The sequence below is a fragment of the Scyliorhinus torazame genome, chromosome 2, assembly GCF_047496885.1.
Source record: "Scyliorhinus torazame isolate Kashiwa2021f chromosome 2, sScyTor2.1, whole genome shotgun sequence".
Taxonomy (NCBI): domain Eukaryota; kingdom Metazoa; phylum Chordata; class Chondrichthyes; order Carcharhiniformes; family Scyliorhinidae; genus Scyliorhinus; species Scyliorhinus torazame.
The window spans coordinates 387611775-387630278 of record NC_092708.1 but is presented as its reverse complement, the minus strand read 5'-3'; the positions used below and the strand labels follow the sequence as shown (position 1 = coordinate 387630278).

General features: G+C 51.5%; 2 protein-coding genes across 7 annotated transcripts in view; one reads left to right on the top strand and one right to left on the bottom strand.

Moving 5' to 3' along the window:
* The window catches only part of LOC140405479 (epithelial cell adhesion molecule-like), a 261892-nt gene extending 251958 nt beyond the window's left edge, over positions 1-9934 (top strand). For all 6 annotated transcript variants that reach the window (XR_011938624.1, XR_011938625.1, XM_072493990.1 and 3 more), the window contains one exon: positions 8976-9934. Coding sequence is in view for 1 of the 6 variants with exons in the window: in XM_072493980.1 (XP_072350081.1) it covers positions 8976-9014 (39 nt within the window). In the remaining 5 variants the exon portion in view is untranslated. The remainder of the gene's footprint in view (positions 1-8975) is intronic.
* A 525-nt stretch (positions 9935-10459) lies between these two features.
* Positions 10460-18504, bottom strand: part of LOC140405472 (26S proteasome regulatory subunit 4) — a 30957-nt gene continuing 22912 nt past the window's right edge. The window contains exons 8-11 of the mRNA XM_072493948.1: positions 17923-18112; positions 14615-14766; positions 12185-12339; positions 10460-10787 (exon numbers count right to left, since the gene is read on the bottom strand). Coding sequence (XP_072350049.1) covers positions 10653-10787; positions 12185-12339; positions 14615-14766; positions 17923-18112 — 632 coding nt within the window. The 3' untranslated portion in view covers positions 10460-10652. The remainder of the gene's footprint in view (positions 10788-12184; positions 12340-14614; positions 14767-17922; positions 18113-18504) is intronic.

The following is an 18504-nucleotide window of genomic DNA, read 5'->3' as shown; positions in this document are numbered from 1 at the left end:
TCAACCTGTGTCCCTCACTGTGAGATCTCCTCCTGCCCTACAGCCTGTGCCCCTCACTGTGACATCTCCTCCTGCCCTACAGCCTGTGCCCCTCACTGTGACATCTCCTCCTGCCCTACAGCCTCTGTCTCTCACTGTGACATCTCCTCCTGCCCTACAGCCTGTGTCTCTCACTGTGACATCTCCTCCTGCCCTACAACCTGTGCCCCTCACTGTTACATCTCCTCCTGCCCTACAGCCTGTGTCCCTCACTGTGACATCTCCTCCTGCCCTACAGCCTGTGCCCCTCTCTGTGACATCTCCTCCTGCCCTAAAGCCTGTGTCCCTCACTGTGACATCTCCTCCTGCCCTGCAGCCTGTGTCCCTCACTGTGACATCTCCTCCTGCCCGACAGCCTGTGTCCCTCACTGTGACATCTCCTCCTGCCCTACAACCTGTGTCCCTCACTGTGACATCTCCTCCTGCCCTACAGCCTGTGTCCCTCACTGTGACATCTCCTACTGCCCTACAGCCTGTGTCCCTCGCTGTGACATCTCCTCCTGCCCTACAGCCTGTGTCCCTCGCTGTGACATCTCCTCCTGCCCTACAACCTGTGTCCCTCGCTGTGACATCTCCTCCTGCCCTACAACCTGTGCCCCTCACTGTGACATCTCCTCCTGCCCTACAGCCTGTGTCCCTCACTGTGACATCTCCTCCTGCCCTACAACCCGTGTCCCTCACTGTGACATCTCCTCCTCCCCTACAGCCTGTGTCCCTGCTGTGACATCTCCTGCTGCCCAACAGCCTGTGCCCCTCGCTGTGACATCTCCTCCTGCCCTACAGCCTGTGCCCCTCGCTGTGACATCTCCTCCTGCCCTACAGCCTGTGCCCCTCACTGTGACATCTCCTCCTGCCCTACAGCCTGTGCCCCTCTCTGTGACATCTCCTCCTGCCCTACAACCTGCGTCTCTCACTGTGACATCTCCTCCTGCCCTACAACCTGTGCCCCTCATTGTGACATCTCCTCCTGCCCTTCAACCTGTGCCCCTCACTGTGACATCTCCTCCTGCCCTACAGATTGTGCCCCTCATTGTGACATCTCCTCCTGCCCTACAGCCTGTGCCCCTCACTGTGACATCTCCTCCTGCCCTACAGCCTGTGCCCCTCACTGTGACATCTCCTGCTGCCCTACAGCTTGTGCCCCTCACTGTGACATCTCCTCCTGCCCTACAGCCTGTGCCCCTCACTGTGACATCTCCTCCTGCCCTACAGCCTGTGTCCATCGCTGTGACATCTCCTCCTGCCCTACAGCCTGTGTCCCTCGCTGTGACATCTCCTCCTGCCCCACAGCCTGTGTCCCTCACTGTGACATCTCCTCCTGCCCTACAGCCTGTGTTTCTCACTGTGACATCTCCTCCTGCCCTACAGCCTGTGTTTCTCACTGTGACATCTCCTCCTGCCCCACAGCCTGTGTCCCTCACTGTGACATCTCCTCCTGCCCTACAGCCTGTGTTTCTCACTGTGACATCTCCTCCTGCCCTACAACCTGTGTCCCTCGCTGTGACATCTCCTCCTGCCCTACAGCCTGTGTCCCTCACTGTGACATCTCCTCAATCCCTACAGCCTGTGTCCCTCGCTGTGACATCTCCTCCTGCCCTACAGCCTGTGTCCCTCGCTGTGACATCTCCTCCTGCCCTACAACCTGTGTCCCTCGCTGTGACATCTCCTCCTGCCCTACAACCTGTGCCCCTCACTGTGACATCTCCTCCTGCCCTACAGCCTGTGTCCCTCACTGTGACATCTCCTCCTGCCCTACAACCTGTGTCCCTCACTGTGACATCTCCTCCTCCCCTACAGCCTGTGTCCCTGCTGTGACATCTCCTGCTGCCCGACAGCCTGTGCCCCTCGCTGTGACATCTCCTCCTGCCCTACAGCCTGTGCCCCTCGCTGTGACATCTCCTCCTGCCCTACAACCCGTGCCCCTCACTGTGACATCTCCTCCTGCCCTACAGCCTGTGCCCCTCACTGTGACATCTCCTCCTGCCCTACAGCCTGTGTCCCTCACTGTGACATCTCCTCCTGCCCTACAACCTGTGTCTCTCACTGTGACATCTCCTCCTGCCCTACAGCCTGTGCCCCTCATTGTGACATCTCCTCCTGCCCTTCAACCTGTGCCCCTCACTGTGACGTCTCCTCCTGCCCTACAGCTTGTGCCCCTCACTGTGACATCTCCTCCTGCCCTCCTACCTGTGTCTCTCACTGTGACATCTCCTCCTGCCCTACAGCCTGTGCCCCTCACTGTGACATCTCCTCCTGCCCTACAGCCTGTGCCCCTCACTGTGACATCTCCTCCTGCCCTACAGCTTGTGCCCCTCACTGTGACATCTCCTCCTGCCCTACAGCCTGTGCCCCTCACTGTGACATCTCCTCCTGCCCTACAGCCTGTGTCCCTCGCTGTGACATCTCCTCCTGCCCTACAGCCTGTGTCCCTCACTGTGACATCTCCTCCTGCCCCACAGCCTGTGTCTCTCACTGTGACATCTCCTCCTGCCCTTCAACCTGTGTCCCTCACTGTGACATCTCGTCCTGCCCTACAGCCTGTGTCCCTCACTGTGACATATCCTCCTGCCCTACAGCCTGTGTCTCTCAATGTGACATCTCCTCCTGCCCTTCAACCTGTGTCCCTCACTGTGACATCTCCTCCTGCCCTACAGCCTGTGTCCCTCACTGTGACATCTCCTCCTGCCCTACAGCCTGTGTCTCTCACTGTGACATCTCCTCCTGCCCTACAGCCTGTGTCCCTCACTGTGACATCTCCTCCTGCCCTACAGCCTGTGTCCCTCACTGTGACATCTCCTCCTGCCCTTCAACCTGTGTCCCTCACTGTGACATCTCCTCCTGCCCTACAGCCTGTGTCTCTCACTGTGACATCTCCTCCTGCCCTACAGCCTGTGCCCCTCACTGTGACATCTCCTCCTGCCCTACAGCCTGTGTCCCTCGCTGTGACATCTCCTCCTGCCCTACAGCCTGTGTCCCTCGCTGTGACATCTCCTCCTGCCCTACAGCCTGTGTCCCTCGCTGTGACATCTCCTCCTGCCCTACAGCCTGTGTCCCTCGCTGTGACATCTCCTCCTGCCCTACAGCCTGTGCCCCTCACTGTGACATCTCCTCCTGCCCTACAGCCTGTGTCCCTCACTGTGACATCTCCTCCTGCCCTACAACCTGTGTCCCTCGCTGTGACATCTCCTCCTGCCCTACAGCCTGTGTCCCTCACTGTGACATCTCCTCCTCCCCTACAGCCTGTGTCCCTGCTGTGACATCTCCTGCTGCCCTACAGCCTGTGCCCCTCGTTGTGACATCTCCTCCTGCCCTACAGCCTGTGCCCCTCACTGTGACATCTCCTCCTGCCCTACAGCCTGTGCCCCTCACTGTGACATCTCCTCCTGCCCTACAGCCTGTGCCCCTCTCTGTGACATCTCCTCCTGCCCTACAGCCTGTGTCCCTCGCTGTGACATCTCCTCCTGCCCTACAGCCTGTGCCCCTCACTGTGACATCTGCTCCTGCCCTAAAGCCTGTGCCCCTCACTGTGACATCTCCTCCTGCCCTACAGCCTGTGCCCCTCACTGTGACATCTCCTCCTGCCCTACAGCCTGTGCCCCTCACTGTGACATCTCCTCCTGCCCTACAGCGTGTGCCCCTCACTGTGACATCTCCTCCTGCCCTACAGCCTGTGTCCCTCACTGTGACATCTCCCCCTGCCCTAAAGCCTGTGCCCCTCTCTGTGACGTCTCCTCCTGCCCTACAGTCTGTGCCCCTCGCTGTGACATCTCCTCCTGCCCTAAAGCCTGTGCCCCTCTCTGTGACATCTCCTCCTGCCCGTCAGCCTGTGTCCCTCACTGTGACATCTCCTCCTGCCCGACAGCCTGTTTCCCTCACTGTGACATCTCCTCCTGCCCGACAGCCTGTGTCCCTCACTGTGACATCTCCTCCTGCCCTACAGCCTGTGTCCCTCACTGTGACATCTCCTCCTGCCCTACAGCCTGTGCCCCTCACTGTGACATCTCCTTCTGCCCTACAGCCTGTGCCCCTCACTGTGACATCTCCTCCTGCCCTTCAACCTGTGTCCCTCACTGTGAGATCTCCTCCTGCCCTACAGCCTGTGCCCCTCACTGTGACATCTCCTCCTGCCCTACAGCCTGTGCCCCTCACTGTGACATCTCCTCCTGCCCTACAGCCTCTGTCTCTCACTGTGACATCTCCTCCTGCCCTACAGCCTGTGTCTCTCACTGTGACATCTCCTCCTGCCCTACAACCTGTGCCCCTCACTGTGACATCTCCTCCTGCCCTACAGCCTGTGTCCCTCACTGTGACATCTCCTCCTGCCCTACAGCCTGTGCCCCTCTCTGTGACATCTCCTCCTGCCCTAAAGCCTGTGTCCCTCACTGTGACATCTCCTCCTGCCCTGCAGCCTGTGTCCCTCACTGTGACATCTCCTCCTGCCCGACAGCCTGTGTCCCTCACTGTGACATCTCCTCCTGCCCTACAACCTGTGTCCCTCACTGTGACATCTCCTCCTGCCCTACAGCCTGTGTCCCTCACTGTGACATCTCCTACTGCCCTACAGCCTGTGTCCCTCGCTGTGACATCTCCTCCTGCCCTACAGCCTGTGTCCCTCGCTGTGACATCTCCTCCTGCCCTACAACCTGTGTCCCTCGCTGTGACATCTCCTCCTGCCCTACAACCTGTGCCCCTCACTGTGACATCTCCTCCTGCCCTACAGCCTGTGTCCCTCACTGTGACATCTCCTCCTGCCCTACAACCCGTGTCCCTCACTGTGACATCTCCTCCTCCCCTACAGCCTGTGTCCCTGCTGTGACATCTCCTGCTGCCCTACAGCCTGTGCCCCTCGCTGTGACATCTCCTCCTGCCCTACAGCCTGTGCCCCTCGCTGTGACATCTCCTCCTGCCCTACAGCCTGTGCCCCTCACTGTGACATCTCCTCCTGCCCTACAGCCTGTGCCCCTCTCTGTGACATCTCCTCCTGCCCTACAGCCTGTGTCCCTCGCTGTGACATCTCCTCCTGCCCTACAGCCTGTGCCCCTCACTGTGACATCTGCTCCTGCCCTAAAGCCTGTGTCCCTCACTGTGACATCTCCTCCTGCCCTAAAGCCTGTGCCCCTCTCTGTGACATCTCCTCCTGCCCTACAGCCTGTGCCCCTCACTGTGACATCTCCTCCTGCCCTACAGCCTGTGTCCCTCGCTGTGACATCTCCTCCTGCCCTACAGCCTGTGTCCCTCGCTGTGACATCTCCTCCTGCCCTACAACCTGTGTCCCTCGCTGTGACATCTCCTCCTGCCCAACAGCCTGTGTCCCTCACTGTGACATCTCCTCCTGCCCTACAGCCTGTGTCCCTCACTGTGACATCTCCTCCTGCCCTACATCCTGTGCCCCTCACTGTGACATCTCCTCCTGCCCTTCAACCTGTGTCCCTCACTGTGACATCTCCTCCTGCCCTACAGCCTGTGTCCCTCACTGTGACATCTCCTCCTGCCCTACAGCCTGTGTCCCTCACTGTGACATCTCCTCCTGCCCGAAAGCCTGTGCCCCTCACTGTGACATCTCCTCCTGCCCGACAGCCTGTGTCCCTCACTGTGACATCTCCTCCTGCCCTAAAGCCTGTGCCCCTCACTGTGACATCTCCTCCTGCCCTAAAGCCTGTGTCCCTCACTGTGACATCTCCTCCTGCGCTAAAGCCTGTGCCCCTCACTGTGACATCTCCTCCTGCCCTACAGCCTGTGCCCCTCACTGTGACATCTCCTCCTGCCCTACAGCCTGTGCCCCACTGTGACATCTCCTCCTGCCCTACAGCCTGTGTCCCTCACTGTGACATCTCCTCCTGCCCTACAGCCTGTGTCCCTCACTGTGACATCTCCTCCTGCCCTACAGCCTGTGCCCCTCACTGTGACATCTCCTCCTGCCCTACAGTCTGTGTCCCTCGCTGTGACATCTCCTGCCCTACAGCCTGTGCCCCACTGTGACAGCTCCTCCTGCCCTACAGCCTGTGCCCCTCACTGTGACATCTCCTCCTGCCCTACAGTCTGTGTCTCTCACTGTGACATCTCCTGCCCTACAGCCTGTGCCCCACTGTGACAGCTCCTCCTGCCCTACAGCCTGTGCCCCACTGTGACATCTCCTCCTGCCCTCCAGCCTGTGCCCCTCACTGTGACATCTCCTCCTGCCCTACAGTCTGTGTCTCTCACTGTGACATCTCCTGCCCTACAGCCTGTGCCCCACTGTGACAGCTCCTCCTGCCCTACAGCCTGTGTCCCTCACTGTGACATCTCCTCCTGCCCTACAGCCTGTGTCCCTCACTGTGACATCTCCTCCTGCCCTACAGCTTGTGCCCCTCACTGTGACATCTCCTCCTGCCCTACAGCCTGTGCCCCTCACTGTGACATCTCCTCCTGCCCTACAGCCTGTGCCCCTCACTGTGACATCTCCTCCTGCCCTTCAACCTGTGTCCCTCACTGTGACATCTCGTCCTGCCCTACAGCCTGTGTCCCTCACTGTGACATCTCCTGCCCTACAGCCTGTGCCCCTCACTGTGACATCTCCTCCTGCCCTACAGCCTGTGCCCCTCACTGTGACATCTCCTCCTGCCCTACAGCCTGTGTCCCTCACTGTGACGTCTCCTCCAGCGCTACAGCCTGTGTCCCTCACTGTGACATCTCCTCCTGCCCTACAACCGGTCTTCCAGACCTCTCCCTTTGCCTGTCCATAGCGAGCCACGCCTTCAGTCAGCGACTCTGGTATTCCATCTGTCACCGCAGGGACTGCAGCAGTTCAACGCAGCAGCTCACACCACCTTCTCAAGGGCAATTAGGGATGGGCAATAAGTACTGACCTAGCTCCCACATCCCACGAATGAATATAAACCACCTGCCTCCCTTCTTGTATCTCCTCACCTCTGTGGAGCTCCTTACTGTTGCTGTTGCGTGGGTTAACATCACCTGAATGAAATGTTAGCAATGTGAAAATGCTGTGAAAGATTAACAGATTTGAATTAGTGCCTGCCTTTGGCTCAGTTGCATGGATAATCCACTGCCTGGTGGCAAGCTTGTGCTAAAAGCAGCTACAGTAACAATTAAATAACGTTCACGGAGGATCAAGAGGCAAGAAAATAATGGCTTCAGCTTCAAAATGTGTGATTTTTGCAGTTAATGGTTTAACGAAGGAAGGTCCTTCAGAATTTCTGAGCCAGTTTAGTGGGTAATTTCAGCAATGGGTTGTAAACATTCTATTTTGAAGCCAGTAGTTTCAGTCTGATAGCTTGTTTGAAAAGTCATCACTTTTCTGTGTCCATTATCAGGATCATGTAGCACAGGTCATTCTGCCCATTGCCCCTGTGCTAGCTTTTTGTTGTCCAATTAATCTTATCCCCACCCTGCTCCTTCTCCATATTCCTGCAAATGATTCGGTCTCAAGCATTTTAATCGGATTTCCTTTGTGGAGAGTTATTATTGACTCTATTTCCATCACCCTTTCACCAGTGCAGTGACGGCTGTGTAAAAACTATGCCTCTGGTACTTTAGCCACAAATCTTTTAAAATCTGTCCCTGTGTGGTTATCCATCCTCCTGCCTTTGGGAACACATTCTCCTTTATATTCTATCAAAAATGTTAGCTGATCTTCGAACAGCTCAATAAATCTCTCCTTAACTTTCTCGATGTAAGGCTCCTGCATTCTTTCCGTATAAACTGAAGTGCTGAGCTCTAGGTACCTTTCGAGTAAATCTCCTCTACATCGTCTCCCAGGTTCCGAAATTAAGGCCTGCATAGCCAAGTTCAGGTCATTAATATATATCAAAAACTAAGGACCCAGCGAGGCGGCTGGAGGGGTGTGTGTGCCAGAGGTGGTCTCTGAGGATCAGACACGTTTTGTTAAGGGGTGGCAGTAGTTACTGAGCAACATCAGGAGACTGCTGAATGTGGTAATGACTCCGTCTAGGGGCAAAGCGCCGGATGTTATATCAATGGACACGGAGAAGGCTTTTGACCAGGTAGAACGGAGGTACCTGTTTGAGATCCTGGGGTGGTTTGGGTTTGTATGACTCGGGCTCGTACGAGTGGCTCGTCCCCCCCCCCCCCCCCCCCCGAGTTTGAGGACAGTTGCGAGAGGTGTGCAAGGGGGCCTGCGAGTCATGTTCATAAGTTTTGGTCTTGCCCAAAGCGGAGGGGATTGTGGGCATTGATTTTCGAGACACTGTCAAGAGATTGTTGGGGCGAGGATCAGTGCCAATCAGTGACGATCTTCGGTGTTTCGGAGCTACTAGAGGGGAAGGGAGCCGGTGTTATGGCCTTCGCCCCTCTGATTGCCGACGGCAAAACTTACTGGGACGGAGATCGGGGCGCCGCCGAAGGTGTTGCCGTGGTTGGGGGATATGGCGGAGTTCTTACAATTGGACAAGATTACCTTCACTCTTGGAGGGTCAGGAGGATTTTATACAAGATGGAGGCTCTTCCTGTCTCTCTATTTATAAGGATCTGTTTGTCGGCAGCGGGTGGGGAGGGGTGTAGCCGGGGAGGGGCGTTAATTAAGGGGAGACAAAGGGGAAAATGATAAACTGTAACTTGGTCATATTCTTTATATCGATTGTTTGAATTATTGATTGTGTTTGGAATAAAATATACTAAATAAATATCAAAAACAGTGGTGGTTCTACAAGCCAAGCGGTGAGCCTTTACTGTACAAAGCAACAGATCGACATGACTTTCTTTCTCTCAGTCAGTTTAGTCCCCAAGCCTCCACTGCCCCTTTAAGCTCAGAAGTTTCAACCTTGCGAACAAACCTGTTACACAGCCCTTCAAACTCATTTTGAAAAGCCATACTCACCTCATCAACAAACTCAATCAAATTTACTTAAACACAATTTATAGATAACAAATCCCCTGGTGAAAGGTCGACCTGAAACATTAACTCTCGTTTCTCTCCACAGATACTGCCAGAACGGCTGCGCATTTCCAGCATTTTTTAATTTTTATAACAAATCCTTGCTGGCTGTCATTTATTAACCCATAATCTTCCAAGCAACATTTATATTTGTTTCTGATTATTGCCTCGAAGTTTCCGCACCAACGACACTGCTGACTGCTGCATAGTTGCGGGAGTTATCCCTCTCCATTTTTAAACAGGATAGGACGGAGGACGTCAAGGAATATGCTGCGCAAGTGATGGAAAGCTATTTAAAAGAAGCACGGATGATTTGAGCAAATGGTCCTGTCCATAAATGCATAGCATTTTTGATGGCCCGGTATCCATTAAAGGACACAGATTCTTTCATCCAAGTCTTTGCCACAGCAACAACACCTCTAATTTATGGACAAGATTTTTTTTCCCCTTCAAACTTTGTATTCTGACCGTCTTGGATGACAGGAAAATGATAAGACCGTGTTCGGAATTCTTATACCAATTTAAAGGTTGATTGTGTTGTGGTCCTGCATGTGGTGGGAGCTGGGCTGAGAAACTACAGAGAGTCGTGAACACAGCCCAGTCTATCACTCGAATCCGCCTCCCATCCACTGACTCCGTCTACACCTTCCACTGCCTTGGGAAAGCGGGCAGCATAATCAAAGAGCCCTCCCACCCGGGGTATTCTCTCTTCCATTGGGCAGAAGATACAGAAATCCGAGAACATGGACCATCAGATTCAAAAACAGCTTATTCCCTGCTGTTACTAGACTTATATAGATTGAACTGATATCTCCACACATCTCCTCTACTGTTGTAGCACTATATTCCATATGTTTCATCCAATGTCTATGTATTTACATTGTGTATTTATCATATGTCCTATGGTTTTCACGTATGGAATGATCAGCCTGGACTGTACGCAGAACAATACTTTTCACTGTACCTCGGTACACGTGGCAATAAATCTGAATCTAATCCTTATAACACTGCACAGGTCATATAGCTGACAGAGCAGAGATGCTCACAGCACCAGCCTGGGCTAGATTTACACCCAGAGTAGAGTTGAAAGGACGGGTTGCTACCAGGAGAAAGGGATTTGAAGAGTCTCCCATTTTAAACATAGAACATACAGTGCAGACGGAGGCCATTCGGCCCATCGAGTCTGCATCGACCCACTTAAGCCCTCACTTCCACCCTATCCCCGTAACCCAATAACCCCTCCTAACCTTTTTGGTCACCAAGGGCAATTTATCATGGCCAATCCACCTAACCCGCACGTCTTTGGACTATGGGAGGAAACTGGAGCACCCGGAGGAAACCCACGCAGACACGGGGATAACGTGCAGACTCCGCACAGACAGTGACCCAGCGGGGAATGGAACCTGGGACCCTGGCGCTGTGAAGCCACAGTGCTATCCACTTGTGCTACCGTGCTGCCCTGTGCTGCCGTGCTGCAGACAATCTTTTCAAAACGCCAGCCCTGTAGAAGCCAACAAGAACCACCATAGGTCATTTCAAAACACATACCGGTAATACTTTATTAAGATATGACTTACAGGTTTTAAGCTCTCCTCTATTCCAGTGGGCTATACAAACTACATGGGGGGGGGGAAAAAAATTACATGAAATCTCCAGCCTCAAAGCTCCTAAACCTGGAAAGCCTCAAAGAATTTCTGCAGAAGGAAGTCAGGAAGTATGCGAGTTAAAGGTACAATCCTTCAGGTGTCCCCTCTTGTTTCTTGTACAAGACATTTTCTTTTGATTTCTTGAAATCTTCGTTGGTAACCTTCATCCTTCTCTCTCGCAAGGCCATCAAACCAGCTTCCGTGCAGATTGCCTGCAACAGGATTAAAAGGATCCATTCAATCTCAACGTTTCATTATTACTTGTCCGTTAAGTATATAATTTCCAATACTAATAACTCATTAACAGAGAGAACTTGCTGACCAATCTCTAATAACAATTAGTAGCCAAACTAGATGCATTTAATGAGAAACTTGTAAATCTGGAACTCATGAGGTTGCTTGTAAATGTTGCAAAGTGCTGAAGGTGCAGTAATTTGCTAGACAGGCAAATGCACACAGCAAGATCACACAAGCAGCAATAAGATGCCTGAGCAATAGTTCTGTGCTTGGTGGAGTTGGCTGAGGAAGGAATGCTGTCCAGGAGAATTGGGATTTCTCCTGACATTCTTCAATAGTGCAATGGGATTTTTAACATCCCGGACAGACAAAAGGGATCTTGGTTTAACATCTCGTCCAATCGGCACCTCCACATGCAGCACTTCTGAATGCCAACCTAGACCAGCTGCTCGCTCTTGGGAGCGGGGCTTTGATCTTCTGCTTCAGAGACGAGAATGCCGCAAACAGAATCTACACTGACACCCCGGGATGTAAAGCAGCTCAGGCTTCCCACACCCTATTGCTCGCTGCTGACCTCTGCTGGGAAGGACATGTTTGACAATTTGATTTGAGCCTGCCCAGATTGGGAGAAGTACCAGAGAGTGGGTCAGTCAGCTCCTTGGAAACCGTGCACAGCAAGAGTGACAGATCCCTGTATAAGAACATCGGAATAAGGGTAGGAGTTGGCGGTATGCCCCCCCCCTTAACCGTTAAGGTGACGGTTGAACAGCAACCATTCAACTTTCCCATTTGGTCCCCATTAGGGGCCGGTTTAGCACAGTGGGCTAAACAGCTGGCTTGTAATACAGAACAATGCCAGCAGCGTGGGTTCAATTCCCGTACCGGCGTCCCCGAACAGATGCCGGAATGTGGCGACTAGGGGCTTTGCACAGTAACTTCATCAAAGCCTACTTGTGACAATAAGCGATTATTATATCCACGGATTCCCATACATGTCCAAAAGTTTATCAATCGCGGTCTTAAATATACTCATCAGCTGACCATCCACAGCTGTCTGGGATAGAGGATTCCAAAGATTCATGTTGCTGTCACCTAACGTGAGGGAAGAAATTTCTCCTCTTCTCCATCCTATAGAGCGACGACCCCTTATCCAGCGATGATAGATCGAGACTATCCAGCCTCTCAGCATCAATCTTCTCAAACTCTCCTCAGAATATTGTACAGATTAATGAGATCACCTCTCAATCTGCCAAACTCCAGAGAATACGGCACATTCTACCCAATCCTTCCACATAGGATAATCCTCCCATTCCAGAAATTAATCCAGAGCGGAGGAGAAACACATCGGGAGAAAGAAAACTACCCCACTCGCCTTAATGTCTGCCCCAGATAGATCATCTTTAGCCAGGATCAGTTCATCCAGGCTCACATCCTGTGCTACCGTCATTCTGCTTGTGTGGATCTGGAAGATACGTCTCTTGGTTTTTTCATCTGGGAGAGGAAATTCAATTTTACGATCAATCCTCCCTGGAATAACAGAAAATCAAAATCAGAAAAAAAGACTTGCAGTACAGCGTCTTATCACAGTGTTAAATGCCTCTACGTGCTCCACACAATTTAGTTTTGGTGTGCAGAGATGTTACCGAGGCAGAGGGGGGGCATGGCACCATAATGGTTAAGTCACTGGATGGGTAATTCAGAAACCTGGATTAATGATCGGGTGCCACAAATTCAAATCTCACCATGGCAGCTGGGGGAATTTTAAATTCAGCTAATTTACTAAAGTTATCAGTAATGGTGACCATAGAATCCCTACAGTGCAGAAGGAAGCCATTCAGTCCATTGAATCTGCACCAAACTTTTGCACCCTATCTAGGCCCACTCCCCCGCAACCCCACCTAACCTGCACATCGACTGTGGGAGGAAACCAGGGCACCCGGAGGAAACCCATGCTGAAACAGGGAAAACGTGCAAACTCCACACAGTCAGCAAAGGCGGGAATCGAACCGGTTCTCGGGCGCCGTGAGACGGCAGTGTTAACCCGGGTCCCTGGCGCTGTGAGGCAGCAGTGTTAACCCGGTTCTCTGGTGCTGTGAGGCAGCAGTGCTAACCCGGGTCCCATGCGCTGTGAGGCAGCAGTATTAACCCGGGTCCCTGGCGCTGTGAGACTGCAGTGTTAACCCGGGTCTCTGGCGCTGTGAGACAGCAGTGTTAACCCGGGTCCATGGCGTTGTGAGGCAGCAGTGTTAACCCGGGTCCCGGGCGCTGTGAGGCAGCAGTGTTAACCCAGGTCTCTGGCGTTGAGGCAGCAGTGTTAACTCGGGTCTCTGGCACTGTGACGCAGCAGTGTTAACCCCGGTTCCTGGAGCGGTGAGGCAGCAGTGTTAACTCAGGTCCCTGGCTCTGTGAGGCAGCAGTGCTAACCACTGTGCCACCGTACTGCCCACATGAAATTACTGAATAGTCATTAAAAATAAATCTGGGGGCAGCACGGTGATGCAGTGGGTTAGCACTGCTGCCTCACAGCGCTGAGGTCCCAGTTCGACCCGGCTCTGGGTCACTGCCGTGTTGAGTTTGCATATTCTCCCCGTGTTTGCGTGGGGTTCACCCCCACAACCCAAAGATGTGCAGGCTAGGTGGATTGGCCACGCTAAATTGCCCCTTAATTGGAAAAGGTGAATTAGGTGCTCCAAATTCTAAATAAATAAATCTGGCTCTTTCGGGAAGGAAGTTTCCCATCCTTACCCGGTGTGGGCCTAGCGTGGCTCCAGGCCCACATCAATGTGGCTGACTCCTAAATTGTCAAGACCAGCAACTTAAATATATGATGACTATAAATCACTGTCGGGGCACCTTCTTCACCAGGACTGCACCACCTTCTCAAGGGCAATTGAGACTAGACGATAAATACTGAATTTCTCAGCGTCACCAACACGCTGTTAATTAATTTTAAAGCTGCAGCAGACATTCAGTGTACTTGTCGATGGCACTGGTTAAGGGAAACTCTGGGCTTCACTGTTAATGATAAGCTGAACAGCAGATTGATTCAATGTCTGACTGGAAGATTGCAACGTTGACAATGCAGCACTCCCCCAGCGATGCAGTCAGCGTGTCAAAAGCCCGGTACAGGATTCAAAACTTCTGTGTATAATAATAATAATTAACACTGCAATGAAGTTACTGTGCAAATTCCCTAGTCGCCACATTCCGGCACCTGTTCGGGTACATTGATTGAGAATTCAGAATGTCCAAATTACCTAACAGCACGTCTTTCGGGACTCGTGGGCGGAAACCGGAGCACCCGGAGGAAACCCGCGCAGACACGGGGAGAACGTGCAGACAGTGACCCAAGTGGGAATCGAACCTGGAATCATGGTTTGTGTGACACTTCACTGACCAGTAAACAACAGCAAAATGCAGCTGCATGTAAACACGCAGGGGGTTAAACTCTGGTGTCCTCTTAAGAGTCAGATGCAGTCAGCAGCATAATTTGCCTGGGCTGACTCTCGCTCCTTTTAAGGGTGGTTCAGTGGCAACATTTGGTTAAGTAACCAGGTCTTTGCAATCAGAAAACATCAGAATTAAACTAAAGGCCGGTGAGGTACTGAAAGAAATAAAGAGCACGTTACCAAGGAATCTCTACTGAAATTGTGCTTTTCACTCCTGATTTCTCATATTCCTTTCCCATCTCAAATATCCAGTGTTTGGAGTTTAAAAATTATCCCAAATCTAGTTGCATTTCAGTTGCACAGTCTCACTGATTAAACAGCAACTTCTATTTACTGACCGGCGGTAGACTCACCTGGCCTGATCAGAGCTGGGTCGAGTGTTTCTATCCTGTTTGTGGCCATGATAACTTTCACATCTCCCCGAGAATCAAACCCGTCCAGCTGGTTAAGAAGCTCCAACATCGTACGTTGGATTTCCCGTTCTCCACCGGAATTGGAGTCGTACCTGGGAATGGAATGCCGTTCAACAATCAGAGCATCTACAGCACCATCAGAGAATCCTCACCAAACATCGGCAGCCCGAGAGTAACAGGGACGCCTCAATGGAATTGTCGCACTCAGCTTTTTGGACTAAGGTGGTCTTAACAGGCCGAATCCTTGGATGGCGGGACTGTCATATGAAGAGAGACTAAATCGGTTAGGATTATATTCATTGGGGCCAGCATGGCGGTGCAGTGGTTAGCACTGCTGCCTCACGGCGCCGAGGACACAGTTTCGATCCTGGCCCCGGGTCACTGTCCGCGTGGAGTTTGCACATTCCCCCCGTGTCTGCGTGGGTCTCACTCCCACAACCCAAAAAGATGCGCAGGGCAGGTGGATTGGCCACGCTAAATTGTCCCTTAATTGGAAAAAATGAATTGGGTACTCTAAATTTCTTTTAAAAAAGGATTGTATTCATCGGAGTTTAGAAGAGTGAGAGGGGATCTCATAAACTTTAAACTTTTAAAATTCTAACAGGAATAGACAGGGTAGATTCAGAAAGAATGTTTCCGATGGTGGGGGGGTCCAGAACTAGGGGTCATAGTTTGAGGATCAGGGATAAACCCTTTAGGACTGAGGCGAGGAGAAATTTCTTCACCTAGAGAGCGGTGAATCTGTGGAATTCGCTACCACAGAAAGTAGTTGAGGCCAAAACATGGTGTAATTTCAAGAAGAAATTAGATATAGCTCCTGGGGCTAAAGGAATCAAGGGATATTGGAGGGGAGAAGGCGGGATCAGGGTATTGAACTTGATGATCAACCATGATCATCTAGATAGGAATAATATGATCAGGGATAGTCAGCATGGCTTTGTGAAGGGTAGGTCATGCCTCACAAACCTTATCGAGTTCTTTGAGAAGGTGACTGAACAGGTAGACGAGGGTAGAGCAGTTGATGTGGTGTATATGGATTTCAGTAAAGCGTTTGATAAGGTTCCCCACGGTAGGCTATTGCAGAAAATACGGAGGCTGGGGATTGAGGGTGATTTCGAGATGTGGATCAGAAATTGGCTAGCTGAAAGAAGACAGAGGGTGGTGGTTGATGGGAAATGTTCAGAATGGAGTTCAGTTACACGTGGCGTACCACAAGGATCTGTTCTGGGGCCGTTGCTGTTTGTCATTTTTATCAATGACCTAGAGGAGGGCACAGAATGGTGGGCGAGTAAATTTGCAGACGACACTAAAGTCGGTGGTGTTGTCGACAGTGAGGAAGGATGTAGCAGGTTACAGAGGGACATAGATAAGCTGCAGAGCAGGGCTGAGAGGTGGCAAATGGAGTTTAATGTAGAGAAGTGTGAGGTGATTCACTTTGGAAGGAATAACAGGAATGCAGAATATTTGGCCAATGGTAAAGTTCTTGGAAGTGTGGATGAGCAGAGGGATCTAGGTGTCCATGTACATAGATCCCTGAAAGTTGCCACCTAGGTTGATAGGGTTGTGAAGAAGGCCTATGGAGTGTTGGCCTTTATTGGTAGAGGGATTGAGTTCTGGAGTCATGAGGTCATGTTGCAGCTGTACAAAACTCTGGTACGGCCGCATTTGGAGTATTGTGTACAGTTCTGGTCACCGCATTTTAGGAAGGACGTGGAAGCTTTGGAGCGTGTGCAGTGGAGATTTACCAGGATGTTGCCTGGTATGGAGGGAAAATCTTATGAGGAAAGGCTGATGGACTTGAGGTTGTTTTCGTTAGAGAGATGAAGGTTAAGAGGAGACTTAATAGAGGCATACAAAATGATCAGGGGGTTAGATAGGGTGGACAGTGAGAGCCTTCTCCCGCGGATGGAAATGGCTAGCACGAGGGGACATAGCTTTAAACTGAGGGGTAATAGATATAGGACAGAGGTCAGAGGTAGGTTCTTTACGCAAAGAGTGGTGAGGCCGTGGAATGCCCTACCTGCTACAGTAGTGAACGCGCCAACATTGAGGGCATTTAAAAGTTTATTGGATAAGCATATGGATGATAATGGCATAGTGTAGGTTAGATGGCTTTTGTTTCGGTGCAACATCGTGGACCGAAGGGCCTGTACTGCGCTGTATCGTTCTATGAGCATAATGATTGGTGGAGCAGGCTCGAAGGGCTGAATCGCCTCCTCCTGCTTCTATTTTCTATGTCCTGAGTTCAAGACTTAATCTGTGAAGAACTGACCAAGAGAGAGAGTACCAAGGGCGTGACATGTTAGTTCTTGCAAGGGACAGGAGACTTTGGAGCTCTGACTATCCTTGTGCTGTCTGACTACCAGGATGGTAGAAGGTGAAGTAGGTGGATCCGGCTCTTTTTTCATCTGGCAACTCTGGTGACAATGAGTCATCTGTAACCAATGGTTAATAGGTCCTCTCACTTATGCAGCTAAATCCAGCTTGCCATTGCACCATGAGCCGCCTGCCAACATGTACAATTGTTCACATATGAACAACGATGAGCGGGGGTTCATGCAAACAGGTTTGGCTTGGTTGTCATCACTCTCGTCTCAGTCAGAATAATGTGGGTTCAAGCCCCACTCAAGAGAGACTGGAGCACAAACCCTCGTCTGGCTCCAACAGAGTGATACATCTTTCAGACGTTAAACAGGCCCAGGCTCTGGAGGAAGTCATACAGACTCAAAACGTTAACTCGGTTTGTATCCCTCCACAGATGCTGCCAGACCTGCCAAATGTTTCCAATATTTTCAGTTTTCATTTCAGATTTACACCACCCGCAGTGTTTGCTTTAACATTAAACAAGCTCTTCCTGTCCTCTGAGGTGGACCTCGTCACTATTTCAAAAAGTGTGATTCCCCATCACTATTTCAAAAAAGAGGAAGGGTGTCCCCAGCCAATATTTTAACCCTCAACCAAAGTCACAAAAACAGAGTATCTGCCCATTACCGCACATCTGTCTGTGGGATCTTGCTGTGCGTATATGGGCTGCCATGTTTTCCTACATTGCAACAGTAACAATGCTTCAAACGTCCATGCTTTGGGGTGTCCGAAGGATGCGAAAAGTGCTCCACAAGTACAAGTTTCTCTTTATTAACAGCACAAGCTAATATCCACTGTGACTGGAATATAAAATGAATGCTGAACTCCAAGAGACAGCCTTCAACCCATACACCAGATTGTAACTGGGCTCAAATCCAGCTTACCTCTTGGTGCCGATTGCATCGATTTCATCAATGAACACGATGGAGGGGGCATGCTCTTCTGCAACGCGGAACAGCTCACGGACAAGTTTCGGCCCATCGCCCAGGTACTTCTGGATGAGCTCCGAGCCAACCACCCGCAGGAAGGTGGCCGAGGTCTGGTTCGCTACAGCTTTCGCTAACAGTGTCTTACCTGATCATTAATAAACAAAAGGCACAGGTCAACAAGTGGGGCCATCTATAGAATTTGGTACAGCCATTCAGTAGTGGCCAGTTTCAAGCAGTGTGATTCTACCGAGAGTAAATAGAAACATTTAATGGACTGAATGAATTAACTTTACCTCCTGGGGCTGATTCAGAGAACTGGCATGACCCTGGGGTCTTCTTCGCTGCCCTATAGGCTCTGTGACTATGACATGAGATGCAAATTCACATTTGAACAACTATCCGTGCGTGTGAACAGCTTCCACTTGGCTGGCTGCATTCTCGCCTCACTCAGAAGGTCGTGGGTTCAACACCCGCTCCAGAGATTTGAGCACAATCTCTAGTCTGGCACAGAGGGAGAGCGATACATCTGTCAGATGA